The sequence below is a fragment of the Triturus cristatus genome, chromosome 9 (assembly GCF_964204655.1).
Source record: "Triturus cristatus chromosome 9, aTriCri1.1, whole genome shotgun sequence".
NCBI lineage: Eukaryota > Metazoa > Chordata > Amphibia > Caudata > Salamandridae > Triturus > Triturus cristatus.
The window spans coordinates 447,432,272-447,459,312 of record NC_140592.1 but is presented as its reverse complement, the minus strand read 5'-3'; the positions used below and the strand labels follow the sequence as shown (position 1 = coordinate 447,459,312).

General features: G+C 43.1%; 1 protein-coding gene across 2 annotated transcripts in view; it reads left to right on the top strand.

Annotated features, from left to right (window-relative positions):
• LOC146798112 (cytochrome P450 2G1-like) overlaps window positions 1–27,041 on the top strand; it is a 1,220,160-nt gene that overhangs the window by 241,668 nt on the left and 951,451 nt on the right. For both annotated transcript variants that reach the window (XM_085625336.1, XM_085625335.1), the window contains exon 4: window positions 5,102–5,262. In XM_085625336.1, the coding sequence (XP_085481462.1) occupies window positions 5,102–5,262 (161 nt within the window). The remainder of the gene's footprint in view (window positions 1–5,101; window positions 5,263–27,041) is intronic.

The following is a 27,041-nucleotide window of genomic DNA, read 5'->3' as shown; positions in this document are numbered from 1 at the left end:
AAATTGCAAATTATTACTTTTTGTCCTGCTACACGTCCAGGAATATTTTCTTCACACAATGTCAATGTATGCGGTTATGTCTTAATAAAGCAAGTATAAAATCCTAAGTATGGTTCGCACGTATCTCAGAAAAAATTAAAAAAATTACAATTGAATTAATGAATGACTTTCATGCAAAGTTACAAAAGCAAATTCTCACAGTTTCCATGCATACACATACAACCAATGGAACATACACAATTGACAGGCATGTCCCATTCGTCAAGTGTTGGCCCTTGATTAAGCGCCTACAGAAACTTTGAGTGCAGGTAAAGGATTTGTGCAGTATAGAATCAGAGAGACATACACATATTCGAGCTGCTCATTGACAGTGTCTTGCCAACCACACTAACCTATGAGTAAACTTTAAATCTTCCATAAAAGGTGTATACAGTCCCAGACTGCACCATTACCCTACTATGAAGTGGGGTTCTGAAGTTCCCCAAGGAGTATAGGCATTTGCTTAGTCAATGCAGTCACAGCAACATTAGCTAGATATGCACATGCGCCCCAGGAACCTCCCTTTGGAAGGGCTAGGATCCGTAGGAAGGGGGTAACGTTTCTGACTATACTCTCTTTAGGGGCTAGGAGGTCCCTTTTTTACATTTTGTGATCTTTTCAAATAGGCTTCTTTGGGGCACCCTAACTGTTCCCCCCCCCCCCCCTTCTGGGAGGCAAATGTTTTGTGCATCCCTCCTAAGTCTATTTTCAGCTTTACTGCAGACAGCATAACTCTCTGTCCCACAAAGCCTTCTTTCTAGCAAATTCTTTAACATAATCTTAGAGTGGACTTTTGGCTTTCCTGTTAATTCTGACACCCTCTTCCCAATTTAATGGCTTTCCTCCCTGTAACTGTATCTGTACCACACTCTGGATTGTCTGGTTTACCATGATTGTCATTGGATGAGTTGAATCCATCCAATCCTGAGGTGAGGGCACAACTTTTCCTTTTGCATGTTTTTGAGACATTTGCCATTTGGCACTTGATGAGAAATGGATAGGCTTTCTTCTTTTCTCCTGGTATGTTGACTCTGACCTTATCTCTCCCTGTGGGTTGCATTCTGCCCTCTGATCTCTTTCCCTGCTGCTTGCTTCTCAGCTCTATCTCTCTTCCTATCCCCAGTGCTCCTTTCTCCTCTTCAGTCACCAAAAATGTTATTCCGCATTGCCTTTTTCCCCTGTACCAGGCTCCTTTAGAACCTGAACATAACAAAGATTGCCCCCGCCATGCCGCCTCCTCTCGCCACTCGTATTGTCATTGCCAATGTATGTATATTTGCAGTGAAAGCATTGACCAGCCCAATAGTGTCAAACAGCCATCTTGAAATTCTATTTGGTTTGCATTCTTTGTTATAGTTATACCATTCCAAGATACATCTTGACGCAACCGGGTGACCATCATGAAAGGGTATAAATATTGTAAAGATTGCAAATCAAATAGCATTCTAAGATGCCTGTCACAATGCTTTACGTTGCTTTGGTATCACAATTGTAAAGCTTTTGACAAAGTCAAAATAAACAGCAGGGTGCGATAGCATTGGCAAAGTGGGACCGATTAGCTTTGTTGTTGCTTATTTAATTCACTGCATTGGACAATAGTCACTTGCCTATTTTTGGAAGTGCATATGCCTCGATGGTCAATTTGTACTGGTATAATGGAAGGAAACTTTGCAATCCCAAAAGATAATATTCAAGTGCAGCAAAGTGACTTTTGCCTATGGGTCCCAGTTTCTATAAAGGAATCCCACATAGGGAACACCTCCCAAAACACAAATATTTATCTAAAGAATTTCTGTTTCCTGGATTATGGGAAAGATTATAATACATGAGGCAATTAAGTACTGCATGCTATGGGAATGGAATCACCCACTCCTTAACACACCCACATATATATTAAACACCTCAATCATTTGTTCACTCATCCATTCATTCCATTCATTCACTTGTTCCCTCACACATTCTTTAACTCCCACACATCTGAATATCACTGCAAGGGTCCCAACAGGTAAACACTGATAAATAATGTCATGCTAGACGCAAAAGCAGGGTATAACCAACTTGCAAGCTATTTGTTAAATAATTATCTATCCTGCATACGTGTTATGTGCACTTGTAAAGCGCACTATCACCCGTGAGGGTATCCTGACACTGAGCAGGTGCCTGCGTGCAAATGATAAGTCGGGTAATTTAAAAAGCAAGTCTTCAGCCAGGTCTTCAGCTTCCTGCGAAATTCAAGAAGAGATTCTGAGATTGAGTTGGAGGTTGTTCCATGATGTAAGATCGATGTAAGTGAATGCCTGTTCCCCCATCTGGTTGTCTGCAAACATGGGATGTGTGTGAGTAAGAGAACTGCAGTGTGGAAGTGTCTGGGTTGTTGGTGGAAGGAGATGCGACTGTTTAGGTAGGTAGGGCCTTCGTTTTTCTGTGCCTTGAATGTGTGTGTGAGAAATTAGATATTTGCGTGGTTGTGTATCAGGAGCCAATGGAGCTCCCTCAGGTGTGGTGTGAGTTCTGTATGGAAAGTTGAGGATTAGATAAGTGCAAGGGATGGTTCATTTAACAAAGGCAGCATAAGTAAGGATTTGTGTGTCTGTTTACTTTTTTTGATCTTTACAAGGCTTTGGTGAATGCAAGATTTTTTTATGGGACAAAGCACAATATTTTTTGGACCGAGAGAGAGAGAGACAACAATCACAAGAGGTCGAATGCCTGAACCTAAGAATTTTAATCCTAGGATGAGAGAAAGGACAAATCAGCAGAAAGTACATTTTCCAAAGATTTGAGATTGTTATGGGGTAAGTATTTCTGGGGGTTCACAGTAGTTGCTCTTGCCAAACTACCTGGAGTGGTGAGTCTTACAGCCATAATTTCTCCTGGATCATACAAGCAACACGGCAAATCAAATCCACTTCTGGGATGTTTATGCTACCTTTTTATTTCTGTGACAACCTACGTGTGCCATTTATTCCCAGACATGGGACCCGTGCTTACTATACCACAGGATCCAACTTCCTCTGGAATTCCAAAAGAGCTGAAATTGGCAGAGGATTGCTTTGTTCCCTTTCAGAGGGAACATTGCATACAAGCTCAAGTTGGACTGATTCTATTGAGGCAGGTCCAAGCCTGATTTTCAAATTGTTTATCACCATCTGAAGTGGTGCAGTGGACAAAATAAAAATACTGAATTTAATGCAGCCCAAGCAATATTTGTAAACATTCCACCATCAACTTTGTTGACTTTCTGCTAAATATTGGAACAGTTCTTGCATGATTCATGTGGTGAAAATAAAATGAGTATTATTGGCATACTTGCAGAAGTAAACCCCAAAATATCAGATGGAACAATGGAAGCCAATGCATGTTAACAACTTTAAATAAAAGTATTGCACCGTCTGGTACTTCAGCTTAACATGGGCTAATCACTTTCCTCCAATGATCCGAAGGAAGGGCCAAAGAACTTGAACATGAAGGGCCCCGTTTATGAAAACTGTCGCATCGCTGAGGGAAAACAGCGATATGACAGTTGTCACTGTGCCCTCCTTGCAACACTATGGATTTAATGTACGGCGCTCCATGTCGCAAGGAATGACTGATACATCAGGAATCCTGACTAACCTGTTGGCAAAAAAGTCACGAATTGATGGAGTTGTGTCGCAAGCATGATGCAACTCCAGCAATGCATGAGACAGTCCTATACACATAGTACTGCATAATCCTGCTATGAGGCAGGCGTAAGGTTTTGACGCAGTGGCGTCCTAGAAGTGGAGCAGTAAATTCTAATAGATTTCACTGCGCCACTCCTACGAGGCTTTGTTGTGTGGGAACACTCATCCTGCATATATTATACCTGATGCAGGTATAATGTGGCACAGGGCTTTACAAGGTGATGCATCTGCCTAGAAGCGTCACCTTCTAAATATGGTGCAATCTGGCGCATTGTTTACGCCGCCGCTGCATCACGAAAAGTGACGCAACGGGAGTGCATAACTGTCACAAGGCCTTCATAAATAAAGCCCTCAGGAGTTATTCTACTAAAGTAATGTAGTTATAATGCCAGTGTGAGACAGAAGATTGATCAGAACTGAGAAACTGTTGTGCCTTAGAGACACCTCCTATAATAGAAGTGATGTTATTTTAAACTGTGATCCATGAGTATCTGTTTAACTGAGTACCTCAGTATCTTTCTCAAAGATTCTGGGCCTTATTTATGAAGGCCTTGCAACACTTTTGCACCACCGTAAACAATGCGCCACATTGTGACCTATGTACAAGTGACACATGTAAGCAGATGCGTCAATTTGTAAAGCCCTGCACTACACTATACCTGCGTCAGGTATAATGTATGCAGGATGGGCGTTCCCCGCAAGAAAGCCTTGTAGAAGTGTCGCAGTGAAATCTATCATATTTCACAGTGACACTTCTAGGATGCCACTGAGTCAAAACCTTAGGCAGGCGTAAGCATGATGTAGTGCCAGAAGCACAAGCCTACCCCATGCATTGATGGAGTTGGTTCATGCTTACGACACAACTCCGGCAATGCGTGACTTTTGCGCCAACAGAAACATCAGGATTCCCGATGTATCTGTCATTTTTTGCGACATGGACCGCCTTACATTAAATACGGCACAACCATCATGCCGCAAGAAGGGTGCAGTGAAAACTGTTGCATCACTGTTTCAGAAATGAGGCCCTCTGTCACTATCCTTCTACAAGGAGACTTGTGTCAGCGTCCATTCAGGAGATAACTGTGCTCAATTTCACCCTTCAAATCTGAAGGGGGAAAAAGACTTAAATAATTGGTCAAACATTATTTAAATGCATAATATGTGAATTGCATAAAAAAAAATAAAAAAAAGAATTATAATAATATTCAAAATATCTTCCTCATTCTGTTCCCGGTATTTTCATTGAAAAGCTCAGCCCCTAGATTTTGAAGTGGCACAATACGAGGGGGAAAATGTCAAGTACTGACTTGCATTGTGAGAAGCAGTGGAGAGCTCGTACAAATCCACACAGCTTGCTATCTAATTTAATCTTTGTCTTTATTTTTTACCTCCGGTAGAGACCGCTTTCAACCCCACATTTTACTTCAGCAAAGCAGTGTCCAATGTTATCTGTTCAGTGGCATTTGGAAACCGGTTTGATTATGAAGACAAGAGATTTCTATCTCTGCTCCAGCTATTCAATGAAAACATCCGAATTCTGAGTTCTACCTGGACACAGGTAAAGTTATTGAAAATATGGTGACTGATTGCAATTGCATGGATTAAAATCTGACACCCGAATATGTTGTGTTAATGAGAGTAGGGGTTGTCCACATACTAAAGTTGAACTGTTGTTTAATTAACTTTAATCAACTTTTATGTTTATGCGTTAATTGATGTTTTATTCCTCCATTATTTTGTTTCGTTTTCCTTAATTTTTTTGTTTCGTTTTTAGGAATTGAACACATATTTTTTTTTAATGTTCGCAAATATTATCCAATTAAAATTAGATGTATTTTTCAAATTTACTGCTTTTTGTGTGTGATTGTTTGCAGAAAATTCAGTGATGTCCCTCAACATATGATTATAATAATCCAATAGAAATGTAATTGCAAAATATGTAACATGTTTATTATTTTATGATCTCTTATTGGTGAACCAATAGTGCTTTATGTTTTTGCTAGTGAGTGTTTTATATTCTATTTGTTCTTTTTTTTAAAAACTATTTCCATTTCTTGGTTGAACGTTGAGGATGTCTCACAACAGCTCTCCTGAAGTGCCGGTCCTAGGAGATTATTATGCTTACTGGGCAGAATCGTATGCTGTGGAGCATAACTTGGGTTTGATTGTGCATGAGTGAAGGAGGTGGTTTGGATTTTGTAGAATGAGATGAAGTGCAGTGCTTTCACCGTTACAGAATATGTCCTGTCCATGCCATTGTACTGTAATTATTTGACTCTTACCAGATAGTTATCGTGGACATGTTCCAGGTTCACATTTTTGTTTTGCATTGAAGACAGCTTTTGCATCTTCACATGCCATGCATCCCGAAAGCGCTGCCTTTTTTCATACATTGCCTAACATCAAACGTGGCTCTTCACCATGGACATCTAACCCAAAGAAGTCATCTAATGACTGCTCATTTTAGAAGTTAACTATTCACTGTAGCATACTAAGATATGACAACAGATCTTTGTGTTGAGATGCTCTCAATTCTACTAATAGTGGTGTTTTTTTCAGAACACTTTATTACATTTTTTGTGACATTAACATACAGATATCAAACAGCAACTGAAAGGTGTACTATCATAACAGTCTGAAGAGGTAAAGCGAAATAAAAGTATCGCATCGAGTTAGACGTTGCAAGACCTGTTATGAAACACCCCAGCAACCTCAAGTACGTAATGTCCCAGTGTACATCATTACTGGTACATATCCGGCCCATGACAGATTCACACCCAAACCACATGCAAGATGTCCTCAGTCCCCTCCATACAGTGTCAGGGAAACCAATATCCTCAAAGGATTGAGTATTCCCGGTCCCCCCCCCCTCCACTGACACCACTTGCGTAGACACCTGCCACAGTTTGACTGAGAACATGTTGTCACCTGTGTCCGAGGGTATAGGTATTCAGTAGTCATATTGTCTCATGCTTCATCTCTCATGGTGGTCTATCATCCATTTGGCCTGAGGCTGTAAAGCCATCAGGAGTGTGACCCATTCTGTGATTAACTGTCCCTTGCCCAACTAAAGATGGATGCAGGCCATGACATTCATTTCCCCGGTGCACAGTTTTATCAGCTCCCCCAGCCATTTGGCGATTGGTGGGGCCGTGGTGGTCTTCCAGTCCATTGCGGTGTTTCACTTGCCCAAGTGTAGGGCAAGCAAAGTCCAGAAATTATGATGTGTGATTAGCTCGTTTGGGCTGCATGACTCTGCCCAGTAGGCACTGTGCCATTGTCAAGGGTAACTGTCTTCCCATCAATTCCGTCAGAAAGTCTGTCAAGGATTTCCAGTAAGTTTCCATGCGGGGACAGTGTGTGGCTCTTGCATGGCATCTAGTGTAATCCGACGGGAGTCCTGCATACATTTTGGCAAGTTAACAAAAATGTTCAGTGTAGATAGTTAAGTTGGGTGTATTTAAACAGAGATTCATGTTTAATCTCCTCTTGTATTCCAATATTTTATCCCATTCTCTGGTAGTGATGTCTCCGTCCATCCTGTGTTCCCACTTGGCTTTTAGAGCAATGGGGGGCGATTGGAGCACTGGAGCTAGCTCCCTGTGCATAGAGGTTACTGCCTTCCTATTTACAGAGCATAATAATAACGTGGATAGGGCATTCACTCTATCTGATCCTTGTGTTCCAACCCCCATGCCAACAATTGCTGATCTCAGCACTCCATATAGGAGGAACTGCCCTCGATGTATCCCATAAGCGTCCGGCAGAGCCTCATAGGCCAGGATTTCCCCTTCGTTGTATAAATCTCCCATGGCAGTGATCCCTGCCTGGGATCAGGCCTTTGTGGTGTGTATATCTGCCATGTGAGCCATAGCAGGCACCACTCATATTGGAAGGTATAGGGAATATGGGATTATTTTACCCATTTTCTTACAGTATGTGTCTTAGCATACTTGTATAGTATGCAGTGCTCCAGGGTAGGGGGCACTCCACTTGGTTCCATGGTACAAGGCTTGCAGAAAGTCCCCAAAGTCCAGCAGTCCCACAAGATCCTATCTGTTTGTGTCAGTATCCACCGCTAACCAATATGCTAGCCATACCAATTGAGCTGCTATATAGTGCATTTCTGGATTGTGGGCATCAATGCCACCCATGCCCAAATAATTAATTGCTTTTTCAATGGAGAACTGTCGTCTCTGGTTTCCCCAAATCAATCCAGAGAACAGGGACCTCAATTCCCTGAAGAATGAGCCCAGCAAAGCAAGGGCAAGGGCCATTAAAAAGTATAGCAGTCGAGGGAGAATGATCAAATTTAGCACAGCCTCCCTCCCCAAGGGGGGCAAGGGGAGGCAAAGCCAGAAGGGCATTGTGTACCTTATACGAGACACACATTTGTCTAGGTTACCTTCGTTGAGATATCGGCCCATGTGGTAGATCAGTGCCCCCAAATACTCAAAGGTGATGGGTCCCCATGCAAGAGGGCCCTCCAGGAACAAAGGACGTTCCAGTGACAATGTAGGGTGCATGGGAACAGACAGGGCTAATCTCAATTCACTAATAAGCCTGACATCCCACAAACTTGTCTGGCATGTGTCTGAGTGCTGGTAAACTGGCTCCCGGGTCCCTAAGGAACAGCAGTGCATCATCTGCATACCAGGCAACGTGTGGTATCTGCTCCCCAAAATGATCCCCCACTCTGGACCCTTTTCACATAGAATACATGCTAATGGTCTCAGAGCTGTTACAAATAGAATAGGGGTCACAGGATAGCCCTGTCTGTGGCCTTTTTGCAGTCTCCATTTATCAGATTAAACCTTCTCCATGTGCACCCTGGTGAGGGGTTATGTGTACAGTAGTTGTATCCATTGCAGTATGATTCCCTTGTTGTTCCCAAAGCCTATAGCACAACAAATAGTTCAGGCCATAGATGGGTTTCTAAGGCTTTTTCTATGTCTAGGGAGGCCACTTAAGGGGTGCCCTGGCCTGACCCACCATGTCCATAATATGGAACATTTGGCAAAGATTGACGTGGGTATTCTGTCCCGGGATAAACCCACACTGGTCTGGGTGTACTAGGAGCAGCAGGTGAGGGAGCTGCCAATTTGCAACTGCCTTCCCCAATAGTTTATATTTCATTTGGAGAAGGGATAATAGTCTATTGGGCGGCACATCTATTGGATCCTTGCCCTGCCTTAGCAAGATCACTATGACAGCCTTCCTTGTTGATTCAGGGAGTACCCCATGTTGAAAAGCTCCCTTGTACACAGTGTGCAATCTGATTACTAACCCGGACCTGTAGGTGGCATAGACTTCTGAGGGAATGCTGTCAATTCTGTGTCACTTCCCCCTCACCTGTTGATCCACGGCTAGCCTGATTTCTTGCACTCTCAAGTCCTCATTTAGCCTCATTGTTTGTGTGGCATAGAGTGATGACAGTTGCATGGACTCATTGAACTGGATAATCCAGGCAGGCTGTGAGACCGTATCGGCCACATACAGTGTTTTTATGGTAATCTACACCTTATTGGTATCCAGCTGTGCTCAGACAACCTGGACACCTTTTGTCCGTATAGCCCCTATAGATCTCTTGATGTTGTCAGATTGCACCAGCCATGCCAGGAGGCAGCCTGCACTGTCCCCGCTCTGTCCCCCTGGCTATCCTGGTGGGCGAGATATTCTTTATAGTGCAGTCATTGGAGGAATTAGAATGATGACTGATATGTTTTGCTCTGTTTCAACAGTTTCGGGCTATGCACTAGGTTTCACGCCGCAGCTCATTCAAGCTCGCAGACATGCCCCACCGATTATTGTACCTCCTCCAGCAGCATCCGCTTAGTGCCATAAGAGGTCTTGATGCAGACTCCCCACAGTATAACCTTAAAGACATCCCACTTGATGTTCTTGTGTTTGGCTGTACCTTCAATATTTCAGAAATATTCATCTATTGAGTACCCAATAGTCACCTTTACAGGACTGGTCTAGTAAAGCATCAGTTTGCAGGCACCAAGTAGGAAACCCCATTATTTGTCTGCCCAGCGATAGCATAAAAGAATAGGTTAGTGGTACAAGGTGGTGTAGCAAAGTTATTCTGAATTATGCACAGTGGGTATGAGAGTAGGCGATCCCAAAAACCTGTCCAGTCTGGTGTGGATCCCGTGCACCCTGAGCAAAAAGATTATTAGTGAGTCTCTGGATGAGGATCCCTCCATAGGTCCACTACTTTTCATTAAACTGCCGGAACCCTCATCTCAATGAGCCACAGGGGCCCGACGGGAGGGGCAGTGTCAGCCGGTCTAGATCACAGTCAACTACCAGGTTAAAGTCTCCGCCCACAACCAATTAGTATCAATGGATCCATGTAGGAAGGGGAACAGTGTGTCAATGAAATAGAGTAGTTTGGTATTGGGTACATATTTGCATCCAGGAGAAAATTCCTTCCAATCTAGAGTGCCATCCAGTACGTGCTCATGACACTGTAATTGGTACACCCGGATCAATCCACACCAGAACCTCACTCGCGTATTCAGAGTACCCTGTACCAATAACCCGGCCACTCCATGGCTTCAACAGCTTTCGCAGTTTGTGTTGGTCAAATGTGTTTCTAGGTTACAGGCAACATGTATGTTTCTCCTGCTTATGAAGGAGTAACAGTTGTATCTTTTCACCAGTGAGTCCAGTCCCCTAACGTTCCAAGACAGAAAACTTTACTTATTCATGATGTCAGATAAAGGTCACAGTGTGGGTGGGTTGATTGTGAGTGGAGAGGAGATGTACGCAGGTGAACCTGCCATCTATTATATCGGTCAGGGAGGAATGCTGTGTGGATGAGCAAATGTTTAGTGTGCATGTGTGTTCCGACACCTCCAGGTCATGGCATAACATACTCCACCCATTTAACCATTTGGACCATAAAAAATAAAAACATAACTAAGTAATACTTGTGTATCCTCTTCGTTCTGATGGTGCAGGTGCCAGAGCAAGTACATGTACTGTAGCCCTCACCACAATACCCAAGAGGGGGACTCCCATCCACTATCCTCACAGTTCAGCGTTCCTGGGGTGATACATGAAGCAGACCATGCAGGCACCAAGTCATTAGAGCAGATCCTCTGCTGATCTGGGGGTATCCACCAGGCCCTGCAGGAGTCTTGTCCCTCCTGTGAGGCAGTGCCCAAGTCTCTTTCTGAGGTGTCTGTGTCACTGTCCTTATTGAGTTGGGATTGTCCTTCCAGTCCCTAAAGTCGGACACTAGTACCACTCTCTCCATCACCGTGCATTCCTTTGAGGGAGCTCCAGGAGCGGACCGCGCTTTCCTTTTCTGAGATTTCCCAGTGCTGAAGGTATCCCACGCTATATCATGGTACTTGTCCTCCAGCCATGTTCAAAATTCCTCTGGGTTGATAAGGAAGAACGTCTTGTTATCTGCTGTGACACAGATTTTTGCTAGGTAAATCAATTCTTAGGCCTATGCCTGGTGTTTTCAATATTTTTTTAGGCACTGAGAAACCGAGGCACTGATCAGTACTTGGGCAGTATAGTCCAAAAAAGGTCTATCTTGTGCCCCTCTAGATCCCAAGGGCCATGAGTGCGCTGCAGGATATAGTCACGATCTCAGTAGCTTGGCAATCTAACTTTTACTAACTGTGGGGGTGGGGCATCTTGGGGCAACTGGTACGCCGGCACTCTATGGGCCCTCTCCACCATGAAGAACTGCAGATGGGACCTCGATGTGCTTGGACAGTCCCCCTATCCTTATCTTCAGCCCCCTCTTGCAGCAGCCTCATGTTCCTGCACATGGTCTCCATATGTTGTTGTAGGGAGGAGACTGTTGGTCTCATATCAGCTATGGTGGACTCAGTTTAACTCACTGTGTCTGCTAGTTTTCTTTGGTCTGCCATAAAGAGGCCTACATCGATCAACATTGCATCAATTTTTCGCACCATCACCATGCTGGACTCCGAAATTGCCTGCAGTATAGCCTCTACACCGTTGTGAACCAGTGTATCTCCCAGCGCCCCTGAGCTTGGGTCTCCTAGTATACTTGGCTGTGAGCATCCCCCAGTCCACTACTACAGCCAGGTCAGATGAGCCCTGGCGGGCAGTGGTCGTTTTCCAGAGAGGCTCAAAGGCTGGGGGCTGGTTTTGCAGCAGTGGGGACCAGTTTTGTTTGTTACTGGGGGCTGGTTTTGCAGCAGTGCTGCAATATTGCCCCCCAGTAACAAAAGCAGCAGTGCTTCACACTTGCAGATCTCCCTGGTGGGACAGGTCTTTCAAAATTGCCAGGATTTCTTTGGGTTCTCAGTATGGCCCTGTACAACGGGCACCTTTAGCTGTGGTCTTGCCCATTTGGCAAAGGTTGTTCAGGTCCCTAACTGATCCCAGGTAGTCCCACCCACAGGTGAAGGCAGATCGCAGGCAAGTTAAAATGTCACGCTGGGTGGTCCATGTCAGTGGCACCACCACCTTAGGCAGTCACTAAGGGCCCTCATTCCTGTTGACTCTTCCTTGGAGAAAACAAGGTGACCGACAAAGGGATATGTGCTGCAAGGCCAGTGGCACACACTAGAGGCCCCGAAGTCCCTAGGCTCTGTCTGAGGGCCAGGATCTACAGTACAGCTGCCTCCCCAGGCTTCACGAAGTCTCCTTTCAAGTGGCCTATATGGACATCATTTGGGGGTAGTCAGGGTTCGCAGCTCTGACCTCTAGATTCCTCCCCTCCTGGCACTTCCTTTGTGACCCCTAGCTACAAAGAAAGCAAACATTTAGCCCCCTCTAAGGCCGGGGATCGCAAAGGAAGTGCCTGGAGTAGCAGGGAACATACTAGAGGTCACAGCTGTGACCACTGACTACCCCCAAATGATGTCCATGAATGGCCCCCTGCTTACAAACCACTGCAGGTATCCCAGAGGCATAGTGTCTCCCCACAGTCCACCAGGTGATGTGCAGTCAGCCGCACGTGTGGATTTAAAAATGGTAGCGAACCACACTCCCTTTCAACAGGCCTGTCCCTTTGTCTGTCCTACAGAGTCTCCGGCTCTGGTTACAGGTCTCTGCCAGGTAGTCACATGGCCCCACATGACGCGTTCTGCAGCAGCAAGCCTTAGGCCCTCCTTCCAAGTCAGCAGCAGGACCCTCTTCGGTGGACACCGGCATTCACCACAGGTGCCGCAATTTAAATGGTGGTGTAGGGCCCTCGCAGTAACAGGGGCACTCTCCTTCTCTGTGGGCCCCTGTGGCACCCGGGGTTATCCGCTGTCATGGCAACACTCTCCAGCTCCTTTCAGGGCAGGAGGGAGCCGATTGCTCACCACCAGCTGGGTCTTGTGCAGGTCCGCAAAACTGTCACCAATGTATAAATCATGGCCGCTGGCCCGGGTGGTCCAGTCCGGGTCTCCATCTCCGGGGGCACACAAGACACATCTCCGCTGCACTGTTTTCTACCCTAGATGTCCAGGTAGATAGTCGAAGCCCCAAAGAAACAGGACCCAGGGATGATTAGATCGAACAGGATGATGGTGGCGAAGCGGGAGCACTCAAACTATGCATCGCTATCTTGCTCCTGCAGGTCGATTCTACTGATGTTGCAAATGCTCTTACAGATTTCATAAAATGATGTCAACATGCTATTTAATCACCTAAATTAATACTTCTACGACAGAATATTAAGGAACGTAGTATTGAAATACACAAATTTTCCCCAAAAAATATTGACTTAAAAAATATTGCAACCATATATTTGAGCAAAATATATGGAAAATCACTGTAAATATACCTATAGTACATAAATAGCAAAAACAAAAATACGGGCATATGAGATACCATTACCAAGTTCAACATATATATCACTAAAATATATTGAAAGATAAATTATCGACAAGCACAATATTGTTAAATTAAAAAGAATTTAAATACACTACATTATTAGTTTAAAAAACCTTAAAATATAAGCCAAAACATTCAAATGTATAATATCAATCATTTTAAACGTAAGCATAATATAAAATATTTCTATAAATGATTGAAAATATACAAAATATAATTCAAATACACAAAAAAATCTTAATCCATTATTAAACTAAAATATAGAACTGAAACATCAACTACAACAAAAAACCCAGATTATTTATTTAAATATTATAAATATGTAAATACATTTTACTTAGACATAAAATCTCTCTCTCTCTCTTTATATATATATCTCACACCAACAAATTCCCTCTTTTTATGAATTGCCAGGATAATCTGGGATACCTAAATTACATTTATTAACACAGCCTCTATACCTATGGGACGAGAGCCGGCATTGTCAATTACATACACATTGTCACAGCAAATTATTACCTACTGGCGGTCGCCAGTAGGTAGTTATAGTTAGGACCCTGTTTCCATAGGAAATCCGCAACATTCTATTTGGAATAACTTTGGCGCCGGTCGACGAATCCTCGCGAAATTTTCAAAATAGGTGGGGCGCTCCGCTCCGCTCCTACCCTGAAAGTCTCGGGGGGATTCATCAAGCAGGGGCCGAGAAAAAAGGGGGGTCCCAAAACGCGTTTTCCCCATGCATTTTTCCATAGGACCTTTAGACACAGCTACAGCCCGAACGGCTGAACAGAATTACTTGAAATTTGGCAGAGAGGTAGCCATAAGGTCAAGGAAGTGCCTTTTGCAGGTCTGGTGTAAATCTGTTCAGTATTTCCTGAGAAAATAGCATTTAAAAGCATATATATATGTGGGCGGAGCCTAACCACACATCTCATCCTGAGATCTGATTGGCTGTCAGCACTTCATCCAAGAAGTGTTGGCAGCCATCTTGGGACCAATATACATGATAGCACCTCATTAAAAAGCATTGCAGTTAATAGAAGGTTTTAAGACTTTAGTTACATTATAAATCATTTGTTGATGGTACCATACTCATTTTAGGAATTGTGGTATGTTCTAAGGTGATTTCACCATGTGAAAAAGCCTTCTGCTGGGATATCATGATTGAGAGAAAAATATTTTCTCATGCTTTTACCACAGAGGTTTGGAAGGTGATCTATAGGCTAAACTGAGAGCTTATTTTCTGTAAATTCACATTATCTTTCTCAGTCATGTGAGAATGAAGTCTGACATTCTCAGTAAAACATGTACATCCAACAAGGGCAGAGACTGTCAGTTGATTCCTTTGTGTTCTACTGCAGCTTCCCAGAGTGTTCCAAAGAACTACTAGAGCGCTAACAGTCCTACTTATGATAAACGTATGGCACACCTGAAGCCATCTTGCTTGGATTAAAGTGGTAACTCTTAAAACATTTAATTTAAAAAGGAACAAAATGAGGGGGTTCATTTTTCCATAAAAAGTATGATTAGTGCTGCAGAAAGAAAAATTAGGGCACATTTTGAGTGACTTCTCAAATCCTCTTCTATTTCATTAAAAAATTCTGACATGCAGACTGAAACATGCACTTTCAATACCAGCAGCAGTTTTCCCTGGTGAGCAGTAGCTTTACTACAGTGATCTAATGAGCAAAAAGAGTGCTAACATTCTGAATTTATGGCAAATGTGTGACACATCTGAATGCCTTCTTGATGGAATCAAAGTAAAAAACTGAAAGTATTTCCTACTGAGGAGACTGCAGTAAATGAGGAAATTAGGAAACTTCATAACAAATAAATCTCCCAAGATGGCCACCGGAGACAAAAGAGCCCAAATGTAGCCCAAAATCACCCAGATGTAGCCCAAATATAGCCCAATGACAGAAGTGTGCAAAACACTTATTATTTTGTGTTTTTGCAGTGTTATATAGTGCAGACTTGTCAGGTATTGGAGTGCTTTACATGAGCATTGGTTACATCACACAAGAACAAATTCATTTTGGTTGTAGACATGGGGAGACTAAGTGATTTGACCAGAATCACAGAATGTCGAGCTGAAGCAGAAACTTCAACCTGGTTCCCCAGTTGCAAAGTCTGCAGTTCTGGAAGTAACACCACATCCTCTCCCCTAAGTGCAACATTTAATCAAGTGGTCAACTGGATAAAAAAACATAAAGATAACAAATAATTTAAAAGTGCTTTGTCACTATTTGAAAACTCAGAAAATATGTCCTTATTTTAATCTTTTAGAGCACTAACCATAATTTTGATGCCAATAAGACCCTCTCATATATGTAATTTCTAAAGGAAATGCTCTAGGTATTACAGTTTTGATTACATCAAGATGATGTCAGGCGTTCCACACTTTTGTAATAAATATAGAATGTTAGCAATCTAGTTGTTCATTAGGATACTGTTGAGAGGCAGAGGCCAGGGGCACGGACTCTGAAAATTGAAGGCAGGTAGGAGGGTGCAAAGGCAACAATTTAACCACACTGAGCAGGCAGGAAGGGCCGTGGAAGCACAACAGACTATGGAGGGCAGTGGAAAGGGGGGCAGGGGCAACAAACCAACAATACAGGACTTGCAAGAGAGGCTGTTGGAGGGAAGATCTATTACGGGTCAAGGAAGCTAGGGGCGGTCCCCAGATCCCCGGGAGCCACCACAGAACTGAGCAGGAGAGTGAGTCAGAGACAAAAGGGGCACCTTAATTTGAGCCGGGGTGCCTAGGAACGCTTGCTCCAAAAATGAAGAAAACAGACATATGAGACATGGAATTGGAGGCAGAATACAATGGCAGTTTAATGAGAAGATGCAACTTCAAAGAAACCGCAGAATAGAGACATAAAGTACAAAATACAGAATCCAGATAATCATACAGCTGTCATAATATTCTCTGTATCTCAATTAATGTACTGACAGAGAGAGAGAGAAAACACATCTATAAATGCATCATGGGAAACAATTTACACCAAGGAAAATGTTACCTAGGAACACTCACGTTTACTCTTAGAGCAAGCATTCCTGCAATTACAATACAAAATCTTTTAAATGCAAAAGTAAAGAGAACAATGGTTAAACATAACATGACATTTCATATAGGTAAAATAGAATAAGATACTTCAAGCAAAGCAGAGCAAGACATTTTAAGCAAAGGAAGACAAGAGCTCCCAGCTCTTGGGGAAAACCTGCACTGCCTGTTAACCTACATACAGACGGCGAGGTAGTCCGTCGATATCTGTGGGTGCTCCCTTTTTATATCATTTTGTGGGCTCCTGTGCACGCTACATCTACCTACGTATGCTACCCAAAAGCTTCGTCTGCAGATTTTACCAGACATTTCGTCATTTACCCACTTAATGCTGACAATGGACTGGGTGAAAAGGTCAGTCTCTCAGGCCAATCGCTTATCGTAAGTTCCATAGAGCAAGCAGAAAATAATGGGTATTGTACGGGAATTCAATATATTCATGTATAAAATCTCCTCAGTTCTCCTAACTTGACGCTCTGCGGTTGCCACTTCCTTAAAAGCGGGAAACCTGCCCAGGAAGCAAGTACCAGTCCAGGATGCAGCCTACTGTATGTCGACAGCTTCAGGGGGATGTTGAACTTTGATACCGAGCACGGAGCACTCGGGTAGGGTGGGGGCTACTAGTTTGTATCAGAAGGCCTCGCAGACCTGCCTTCAGACTGCTATACACTAAAATTGCAGAGCTATGGTCAATTTAACAAAGAGGCCTACATATTGAACAGAAGGGCCTACACAGGGGTTTTATGCTGGCTGAGTGGTAAGGATGTCTCAGGATAATTATATAGAAATACAGGACCCGCTGGTCAATTTAATACGGCCTACAAATGCAGCTGGCAGGGCAAGGACAAGGGTCTCATACTTCAGGTGTGGACAGAACGGGCCAGGGGCCCCCTGTGATACAAAATCTACCCTCCTTCAAGGCTGTGGCAATGTAATACACCATTGTGGGCAGAAGGAAGAGGCAATGGTAGTACAACCATACATGCCAACAGACCCGATTCAGCCAGGAAACGTCCAATGTTTTTAAGCTCAAATGGGCTTTATTTGATCTGTCTCCTCTCTACAATATCCTCTTTTTCAATGTAACTCAAAGGGGAAAATCAATACCCCAGTTTTTTTTCAAAATCTCCCTCTTACCAAGTTCAAAATGTTCGCAAGTATGGTACATTGGATCATGGAAGGAAATGGGATAGGGACATGGACTTGGATAACAGAGGACAGGAGGGACATGGAGAGGTGCACCAAACTGACCCTGCAGGGCAGGCATCAGTGTTTGCAGCAGCACAATACACCACACAGGGCATGCAGGATGGGAGTGCAGCACAACAATCCATAGAAAGCAAGAGGGAGGGGACAGGACCATGCACATGGACAACAGAGAACAGAGGGGCAAGAGGCAATGGTAGCTAGCTGACCATAATGGACAGACAGGAGAGAAAGCTGCAGCATAACAGACCATAAAGGGCAGGAGGGACGGATCAGGGGCATTACAATGGAACAGACAAGCCAGGAGGGAGGGAGTAGGGCTGGGGGCAAGGGGGCAGGGCAGGAGCAGCAAGATAGCCATGGAGGTCAGGCAGGACGGGCACTAGAAGCAAGACACACCATGAAGAGCAACAGTGAGACTGAGATGACATACACACAGACCATGGAGGGAAGGTGGGAGGGGGTCAGGGGCAGCTAACTGACCACACAGGGAAGGTGGGAGGGGCCATGGCAGCACAGAAGACCATGCATGGCAAGTGGGAGGGTTAGTGGCAGCACAATGGCTATGATGGGCAAGAAGGAGGGTGGAGGGGCATGCACAAAGGACGATGGAGGATAGAAGGGAGGGTCAGGACCTGTGCACAGACAAGAAAGTTCAGGGGAAGGGACCTCACAACAGACCACACGGGGCAGGCAGGAGGAGCAGTTGCAGCACAACAGACCAGGGAGGGCAGAAGGGTGTGGCAGTACAATGGACCATGTAGGACAGGAGGAAGAGGATAGGGGCATGGCATGTGGACAGGCAGGGTGGAGGTGGCAGGGACAGGTTACAGTCATCTGACAATGCTAGGCAGGTGGGAGGGGAGTGGCAGCTCAACAGAACACTCAGAGTAGATAGGAGTGGCAGGTCCATGGGACATGGTGGGCAAAAAGGATGGAGCAGGGGCATGCACAAAGACATCGGAGGGCAGGGGGAAGGAGAATAGGGGCAGCAAGCTAAGCACAGAGTTTAAGCAGGAGGTCAATGATGGGGCATAGAATTGGGCAATGGAGGGCAGGAGGAGTGGACTGGTACATCATACTAAATTGAGGGCAGTGGCAGCACATCAGACCATGCATGGCAGGAGGGAGGAGGCTAGTCCATGGATTCTTTTGTTTCTTTCTGTGCATTTTTTCTTCTTTCTTCACATGTCCTTTCTCTGTAGGCATAGTTAGAAATTAGCATTTAAAAAACCTTTGAAATTCACAGAAAAAACCATAGGTTTCAGGCACGTTATAGTTAGGAATTAGCATTTAAAAAACCTCAGAAATTCACTGAAAAAACCATAGGTTTCAGGGGTGTTATAGTTAGCTGGACTTTTCACTTGTACAAAACCATTGAAATTCCCCCGTTATAGTTAGTTCAGCTAACTATAACTCGCGCGCCCGCAGTGCACTGCTGATGACGTCACATATTACATCACTCATGACATGGTCAGTGACATCACTCATGACATCACTGATGACATCTCAAATGACATCACTGATGACATCACTGATGACATCATCCTTGTGATAGAGTGGCAGACCTCCTCTCACCCTAATATAACCTTTGATACACACATTCAAAAATAGAGACTCAAATTTTCAAAACAATGGACATACCAATACCAGTTACAACAACCTCTTCAGTAATTCTAAGATCCACATACACATCCACTCATTCACCAACAGTCCTATACAGTCACTCATACATGTACTCACTCATCATATGTACTCATACACCTATACATCCTGTTACACAATGCCACTCATCCATAGAGTTACTCACACACATAGTCACTCATGCTAATAAAGAATCAAACATACATTTACTTGCATATACAGTTATACACACACCACCATACTTACTTCTACGGAAACTTACACATACTTAGTCTTTTAAACAATCACTTATAGAAACACATACTTATTCATACAGGAACTCTTTCAATCTCTCACTCTCACATATACTCACATATATACACCAATAGTCACATATACTAGTTTAAAACATATGTAGTTACTCATAAAGACACTATTGAGACAGTCATTCACTCACTAACACACCCATACACACACTCATCCACCCATACAGTCCTGCACACATGCTGTGTTCAACACATACAAACAGTGAGTCACTCATTCATGCACCTATGCACTACGTAATACCCCCCACCGAACCATGCAAACACTCAGACTGATACTCAAAAAACCAACTAATAACCTATATAGACACCCATGTAGCTACTCACCAACCCATGCAGCCACTTATACACAAAGTGAGAGACTGATACAGATATTTACATATTTAAACATTACTCACTAAGCCATGTATTCACTATGATACACTTAATCAGTCAGTTACACAATCAATTTTTCAAAAACAAATCATTCATTTAGACACTTATATACCCATTTATTCTTCCATCGACCTTGAGATATACATATATAAAACATATTTAATTTTCAGAAAAACACACATTCACTGGATGATGTCATCAGTGATGTCATTTGAGATGTCATCAGTGATGTCATGAGTGATGTCACTGACCATGTCATGAGTGATGTAATATGTGACGTCATCAGCAGTGCATTGCGGGCGCGCGAGTTATAGTTAGCTGAACTAACTATAACGGGGGAATTTCAATGGTTTTGTACAAGTGAAAAGTCCAGCTAACTATAACACCCCTGAAACCTATGGTTTTTTCAGTGAATATATATATACATATGTATATATGTATATATATATATATATATATATATATATTTCCTACTGGCGGTCGCCAGTAGGTAGTTATAGTTAGGACCACGTTTCCATAGGAAAACCTCAACATTCTATTTTGAATAACTTTGGCGCCGGTCGACGAATCCTCGCGAATTTCTCAAAATAGGTGGGGCGCTACGCTCCGCTCCTACCCTGAAAGTTTCGGGGGGATCCGTCAAGCGGGGGCTGAGATAAAAGGGGGGTCCCAAAACGCGTTTTTCCCATGCATTTTTCCATAGGACCTTTAGAACGAGCTACAGCCCGAACGGCTGAACAGAATTACTCAAAATTTGGCAGAGAGGTAGTCCCTAGGTCAAGGAAGTGCCTTTTGTAGGTTTGGTGTAAATCTGTTCAGTAGATTCTGAGAAAATAGCCTTTAAATCAATATATATATCTGAGCCCGCTTACGGTACGCTTACCGTACGCTTACGGTAAGCGTACGGCGGCGTGCGCGAGCGCGATTCTGATTGGCTGTTAGATCTTAGTAAACATTCGAATCGGCCGAAACCAGGAAGCGGCGGCCGCCATTTTGTGTATTTCACTCTGAAAAAAAAGAGTGAAAACAAGGAAAGGGGGCAATGAGGAGAGTTACAGACCCCCTAACATTTGTAAGGGGGTCAAAGAAGGACAGAAAAGTACAAAAAAAACATTTATTGATTTTTAAAAAAATCACGGGGTACGCGTACGGTAAGCTTACGGTAAGCGTACGGTAAAAAAAATAAAAATAAATAAATGAAAAGCAGATTTAAGAGTTTAGATATTAGGGAGCTCTAAAAAGAGCTGTTGGGTTTATGAAGTCATTTTTTTAGTGGTACCTACAAGTAAGTACCGATGCAGAGTCTAAGGTTCAAGAGGAAGACTCTGTTCCCTTCATCATTGAAGTGCACACCATCTCCTCTATAAATGTCTTGCATGTCATAACGCAAGTTGTTGTGGTAAATGGCACCCATACCATAGTCACGGAGGAAAGCAGAAACAGATTTGTTGACGTGCTTTCTTGCTTTGTCAATCTGTGGACAGAAATGATTGGACCAGTTCCATTTTTGCCTTTGGCATATGTTGGAAAACACAAAGGCAGTTTTAGGGAAAAGTGTAAACAGTTGTGCAAAGGTGTCCTTCATAAGCATTTCCAGACCTACCCCAGTCAAAGTGCCTAGGTCATTGCCACCACAGTGCACTATTATGAGGTCAGGGTGTTGGATTTGAATGAAGGATTTCACCAATGGCATCAATTGGTGCCACTTTAACCCTCTCTGACCAATCCATTTAATGTCTACATTTGGCAAAGCAAGGTCTCTCACCATATCTGTTTTCTCTGCAAACTTTTCACTCCAGAAGACATAGCTGTGCCCTACAATCCACACTGTGAACATCTTCAAAGGAGAACTGGATGCACTCAGGAGGTGTCTTTCAGTAGAATGGCAATATGAAAAGAAAGACAGTTTGGAAATGGAGGCATACATATTTTTTACAAAACAAAAAGAACTGATTGGCTGTTTCATACCATTCTAGAAAAAAAACTAGGCTGTATGTGAAAATTAATACAAGCATGTTTTGTATTGGTACAAAAAAATGTGTGACTAAAGAATAGTACTATGGATTTGCTGTTAGGTTTGAAAAGTCAAGCACTCTTGCTCTGTGGAATTGAAACATTGTGGGGCTCATTTATGAGCCCCTGCGTCACTTTTGCGCCGCCGGTGCGTCACTTTTTGTGATGCACCAGTGGCATGAAACATGCACCATGTTGCGCCATATTTACAAAGTGACGCATCTAGGTAGATGCGTCACTTTGTAAACCCCTGCGCCACATTATACCTGCGCCAGGTATAATGTATGCAAGGGGGGCGTTTTGACGCAACAAAGGGTCGTAGAAGTGACGCAGTGAAATCTACAAGATGTCACTGCGCCACTTCTAGTGTGCAAATGCGTCAATTTCTTGCGCCTGCCTCACAGCAGGCGTAAGACTGACGCAGGCCCTTTCACATGGGGCTTGCCCCATGTGAAAGGACACATTGCTGGAGTTGCGTCACTTTTGTGACACACTCCAGCGATGCGTCACTTTTGCGCCTACAGATACGTCAGAAATACTGACGTATCTGTGACTCCTTGCGACATGATGCGTCATATTGTAAATATGACGCATCACTGGAGTCGCAGGGAGGGCGCAGTGAAAAGTGGCGCATCACTGTTTTCACGCAGTGATGCGTCACTTTTCATAAATGAGGCCCTGTGTGTCGAACTTCTGACCTAACTGAACACAGCAGTGTTCCATGAGCTGTTGCTATGGTAGCAGGCAGAAGTCAAGTTGGGGGAAGGGTACTAGGCAGAAGTCAAGTTGGGGGCAGGGTACTTTTGGAAAAGGGTTGGTTTTCAACCAATAGAAATGTGAGATTACATTTAAAAAAAAGGGGGAAGCACTGAGATTTGAAACTTACATGTATATGTGTGGAAAAATAGAGGGAAAGTTTGCCATTATCTGGTTCTGCTGAGAGGAGACAGGTGAACAGAACAGAGATCCTGGCTCTGATAATCTGCTGTTTGAGTGTCACATTTCTTTCAGAACTAACTAATTTTAAAGGTGAGTTTTCAGTTTGAGAGGGTATGTATGTGGTAACTTAAGAAATGAATAATAGAAATGGGAATTGTTTTTGTTGTAGTTACACATGGTGGTTTCATAATGTGTCAGTGTGTAAAAGTGATTTTCACTTGCCCCTGAAAAAATAAAAGAGCAGTAAGTGTGCTTTGAAATTGGCAAAGAAATTTCGTTTTGGCACTAATGTGAAAACATGACTCTGTGTGCATAGAAGAATTATAGACAGAGATTTATTGCGTCTTGCTCTGGTGATTTCACAGTTGCATTAGATGGAAAGGGGGAGCGAATTTTTGGGGGAAGAAGCAGAGGCTTAGCACACACCCATGTCCTTGCCGTGTATAGTCATGCACAGTATGTACAAGCCAGTGGGGTTTTCAGGTTTAAGTCTGTAATGCAAATACATTCAGCATCACTAAGGCTGGTTGCCCTTGGTGGAGTGTAGGCAGTCACAGAGAATGCACATGGTGGTGGTCTGAAAAAAAAACAGCTTGGACACGTGCAATTAAATAAAGCAAAAATAGTGGTTTCATAATGTGTCAGTCTGTAAAAGTGATTTCAAATTGTAAAAAGAGATTTTCACTTGCCCCTGAAAAAATAAAAGAGCAGTAAGTGTGCTTTGAAATTGGCAAAGAAATTTCGTTTTGGCACTAATGTGAAAACATGACTCTGTGTGCATAGAAGAATTATAGACAGAAATTTATTGCGTCTTGCTCTGGTGATTTCACAGTTGCATTAGATGGAAAGGGGGAGCGAATTTTTGGGGGAAGAAGCAGAGGCTTAGCACACACCCATGTCCTTGCCGTGTATAGTCATGCACAGTATGTACAAGCCAGTGGGGTTTTCAGGTTTAAGTCTGTAATGCAAATACATTCAGCATCACTAAGGCTGGTTGCCCTTGGTGGAGTGTAGGCAGTCACAGAGAATGCACATGGTGGTGGTCTGAAAAAAAAACAGCTTGGACACGTGCAATTAAATAAAGCAAAAATAGTGGTTTCATAATGTGTCAGTCTGTAAAAGTGATTTCAAATTGTAAAAAGAGATTTTCACTTGCCCCTGAAAAAATAAAAGAGCAGTAAGTGTGCTTTGAAATTGGCAAAGAAATTTCGTTTTGGCACTAATGTGAAAACATGACTCTGTGTGCATAGAAGAATTATAGACAGAGATTTATTGCGTCTTGCTCTGGTGATTTCACAGTTGCATTAGATGGAAAGGGGGAGCGAATTTTTGGGGGAAGAAGCAGAGGCTTAGCACACACCCATGTCCTTGCCGTGTATAGTCATGCTCAGTATGTACAAGCCAGTGGGGTTTTCAGGTTTAAGTCTGTAATGCAAATACATTCAGCATCACTAAGGCTGGTTGCCCTTGGTGGAGTGTAGGCAGTCACAGAGAATGCACATGGTGGTGGTCTGAAAAAAAAACAGCTTGGACACGTGCAATTAAATAAAGCAAAAATAGTGGTTTCATAATGTGTCAGTCTGTAAAAGTGATTTCAAATTGTAAAAAGAGATTTTCACTTGCCCCTGAAAAAATAAAAGAGCAGTAAGTGTGCTTTGAAATTGGCAAAGAAATTTCGTTTTGGCACTAATGTGAAAACATGACTCTGTGTGCATAGAAGAATTATAGACAGAGATTTATTGCGTCTTGCTCTGGTGATTTCACAGTTGCATTAGATGGAAAGGGGGAGCGAATTTTTGGGGGAAGAAGCAGAGGCTTAGCACACACCCATGTCCTTGCCGTGTATAGTCATGCACAGTATGTACAAGCCAGTGGGGTTTTCAGGTTTAAGTCTGTAATGCAAATACATTCAGCATCACTAAGGCTGGTTGCCCTTGGTGGAGTGTAGGCAGTCACAGAGAATGCACATGGTGGTGGTCTGAAAAAAAAACAGCTTGGACACGTGCAATTAAATAAAGCAAAAATAGTGGTTTCATAATGTGTCAGTCTGTAAAAGTGATTTCAAATTGTAAAAAGAGATTTTCACTTGCCCCTGAAAAAATAAAAGAGCAGTAAGTGTGCTTTGAAATTGGCAAAGAAATTTCGTTTTGGCACTAATGTGAAAACATGACTCTGTGTGCATAGAAGAATTATAGACAGAGATTTATTGCGTCTTGCTCTGGTGATTTCACAGTTGCATTAGATGGAAAGGGGGAGCGAATTTTTGGGGGAAGAAGCAGAGGCTTAGCACACACCCATGTCCTTGCCGTGTATAGTCATGCACAGTATGTACAAGCCAGTGGGGTTTTCAGGTTTAAGTCTGTAATGCAAATACATTCAGCATCACTAAGGCTGGTTGCCCTTGGTGGAGTGTAGGCAGTCACAGAGAATGCACATGGTGGTGGTCTGAAAAAAAAACAGCTTGGACACGTGCAATTAAATAAAGCAAAAATAGTGGTTTCATAATGTGTCAGTCTGTAAAAGTGATTTCAAATTGTAAAAAGAGATTTTCACTTGCCCCTGAAAAAATAAAAAAGCAGTAAGTGTGCTTTGAAATTGGCAAAGAAATTTCGTTTTGGCACTAATGTGAAAACATGACTCTGTGTGCATAGAAGAATTATAGACAGAGATTTATTGCGTCTTGCTCTGGTGATTTCACAGTTGCATTAGATGGAAAGGGGGAGCGAATTTTTGGGGGAAGAAGCAGAGGCTTAGCACACACCCATGTCCTTGCCGTGTATAGTCATGCACAGTATGTACAAGCCAGTGGGGTTTTCAGGTTTAAGTCTGTAATGCAAATACATTCAGCATCACTAAGGCTGGTTGCCCTTGGTGGAGTGTAGGCAGTCACAGAGAATGCACATGGTGGTGGTCTGAAAAAAAAACAGCTTGGACACGTGCAATTAAATAAAGCAAAAATAGTGGTTTCATAATGTGTCAGTCTGTAAAAGTGATTTCAAATTGTAAAAAGAGATTTTCACTTGCCCCTGAAAAAATAAAAGAGCAGTAAGTGTGCTTTGAAATTGGCAAAGAAATTTCGTTTTGGCACTAATGTGAAAACATGACTCTGTGTGCATAGAAGAATTATAGACAGAGATTTATTGCGTCTTGCTCTGGTGATTTCACAGTTGCATTAGATGGAAAGGGGGAGCGAATTTTTGGGGGAAGAAGCAGAGGCTTAGCACACACCCATGTCCTTGCCGTGTATAGTCATGCTCAGTATGTACAAGCCAGTGGGGTTTTCAGGTTTAAGTCTGTAATGCAAATACATTCAGCATCACTAAGGCTGGTTGCCCTTGGTGGAGTGTAGGCAGTCACAGAGAATGCACATGGTGGTGGTCTGAAAAAAAAACAGCTTGGACACGTGCAATTAAATAAAGCAAAAATAGTGGTTTCATAATGTGTCAGTCTGTAAAAGTGATTTCAAATTGTAAAAAGAGATTTTCACTTGCCCCTGAAAAAATAAAAGAGCAGTAAGTGTGCTTTGAAATTGGCAAAGAAATTTCGTTTTGGCACTAATGTGAAAACATGACTCTGTGTGCATAGAAGAATTATAGACAGAGATTTATTGCGTCTTGCTCTGGTGATTTCACAGTTGCATTAGATGGAAAGGGGGAGCGAATTTTTGGGGGAAGAAGCAGAGGCTTAGCACACACCCATGTCCTTGCCGTGTATAGTCATGCACAGTATGTACAAGCCAGTGGGGTTTTCAGGTTTAAGTCTGTAATGCAAATACATTCAGCATCACTAAGGCTGGTTGCCCTTGGTGGAGTGTAGGCAGTCACAGAGAATGCACATGGTGGTGGTCTGAAAAAAAAACAGCTTGGACACGTGCAATTAAATAAAGCAAAAATAGTGGTTTCATAATGTGTCAGTCTGTAAAAGTGATTTCAAATTGTAAAAAGAGATTTTCACTTGCCCCTGAAAAAA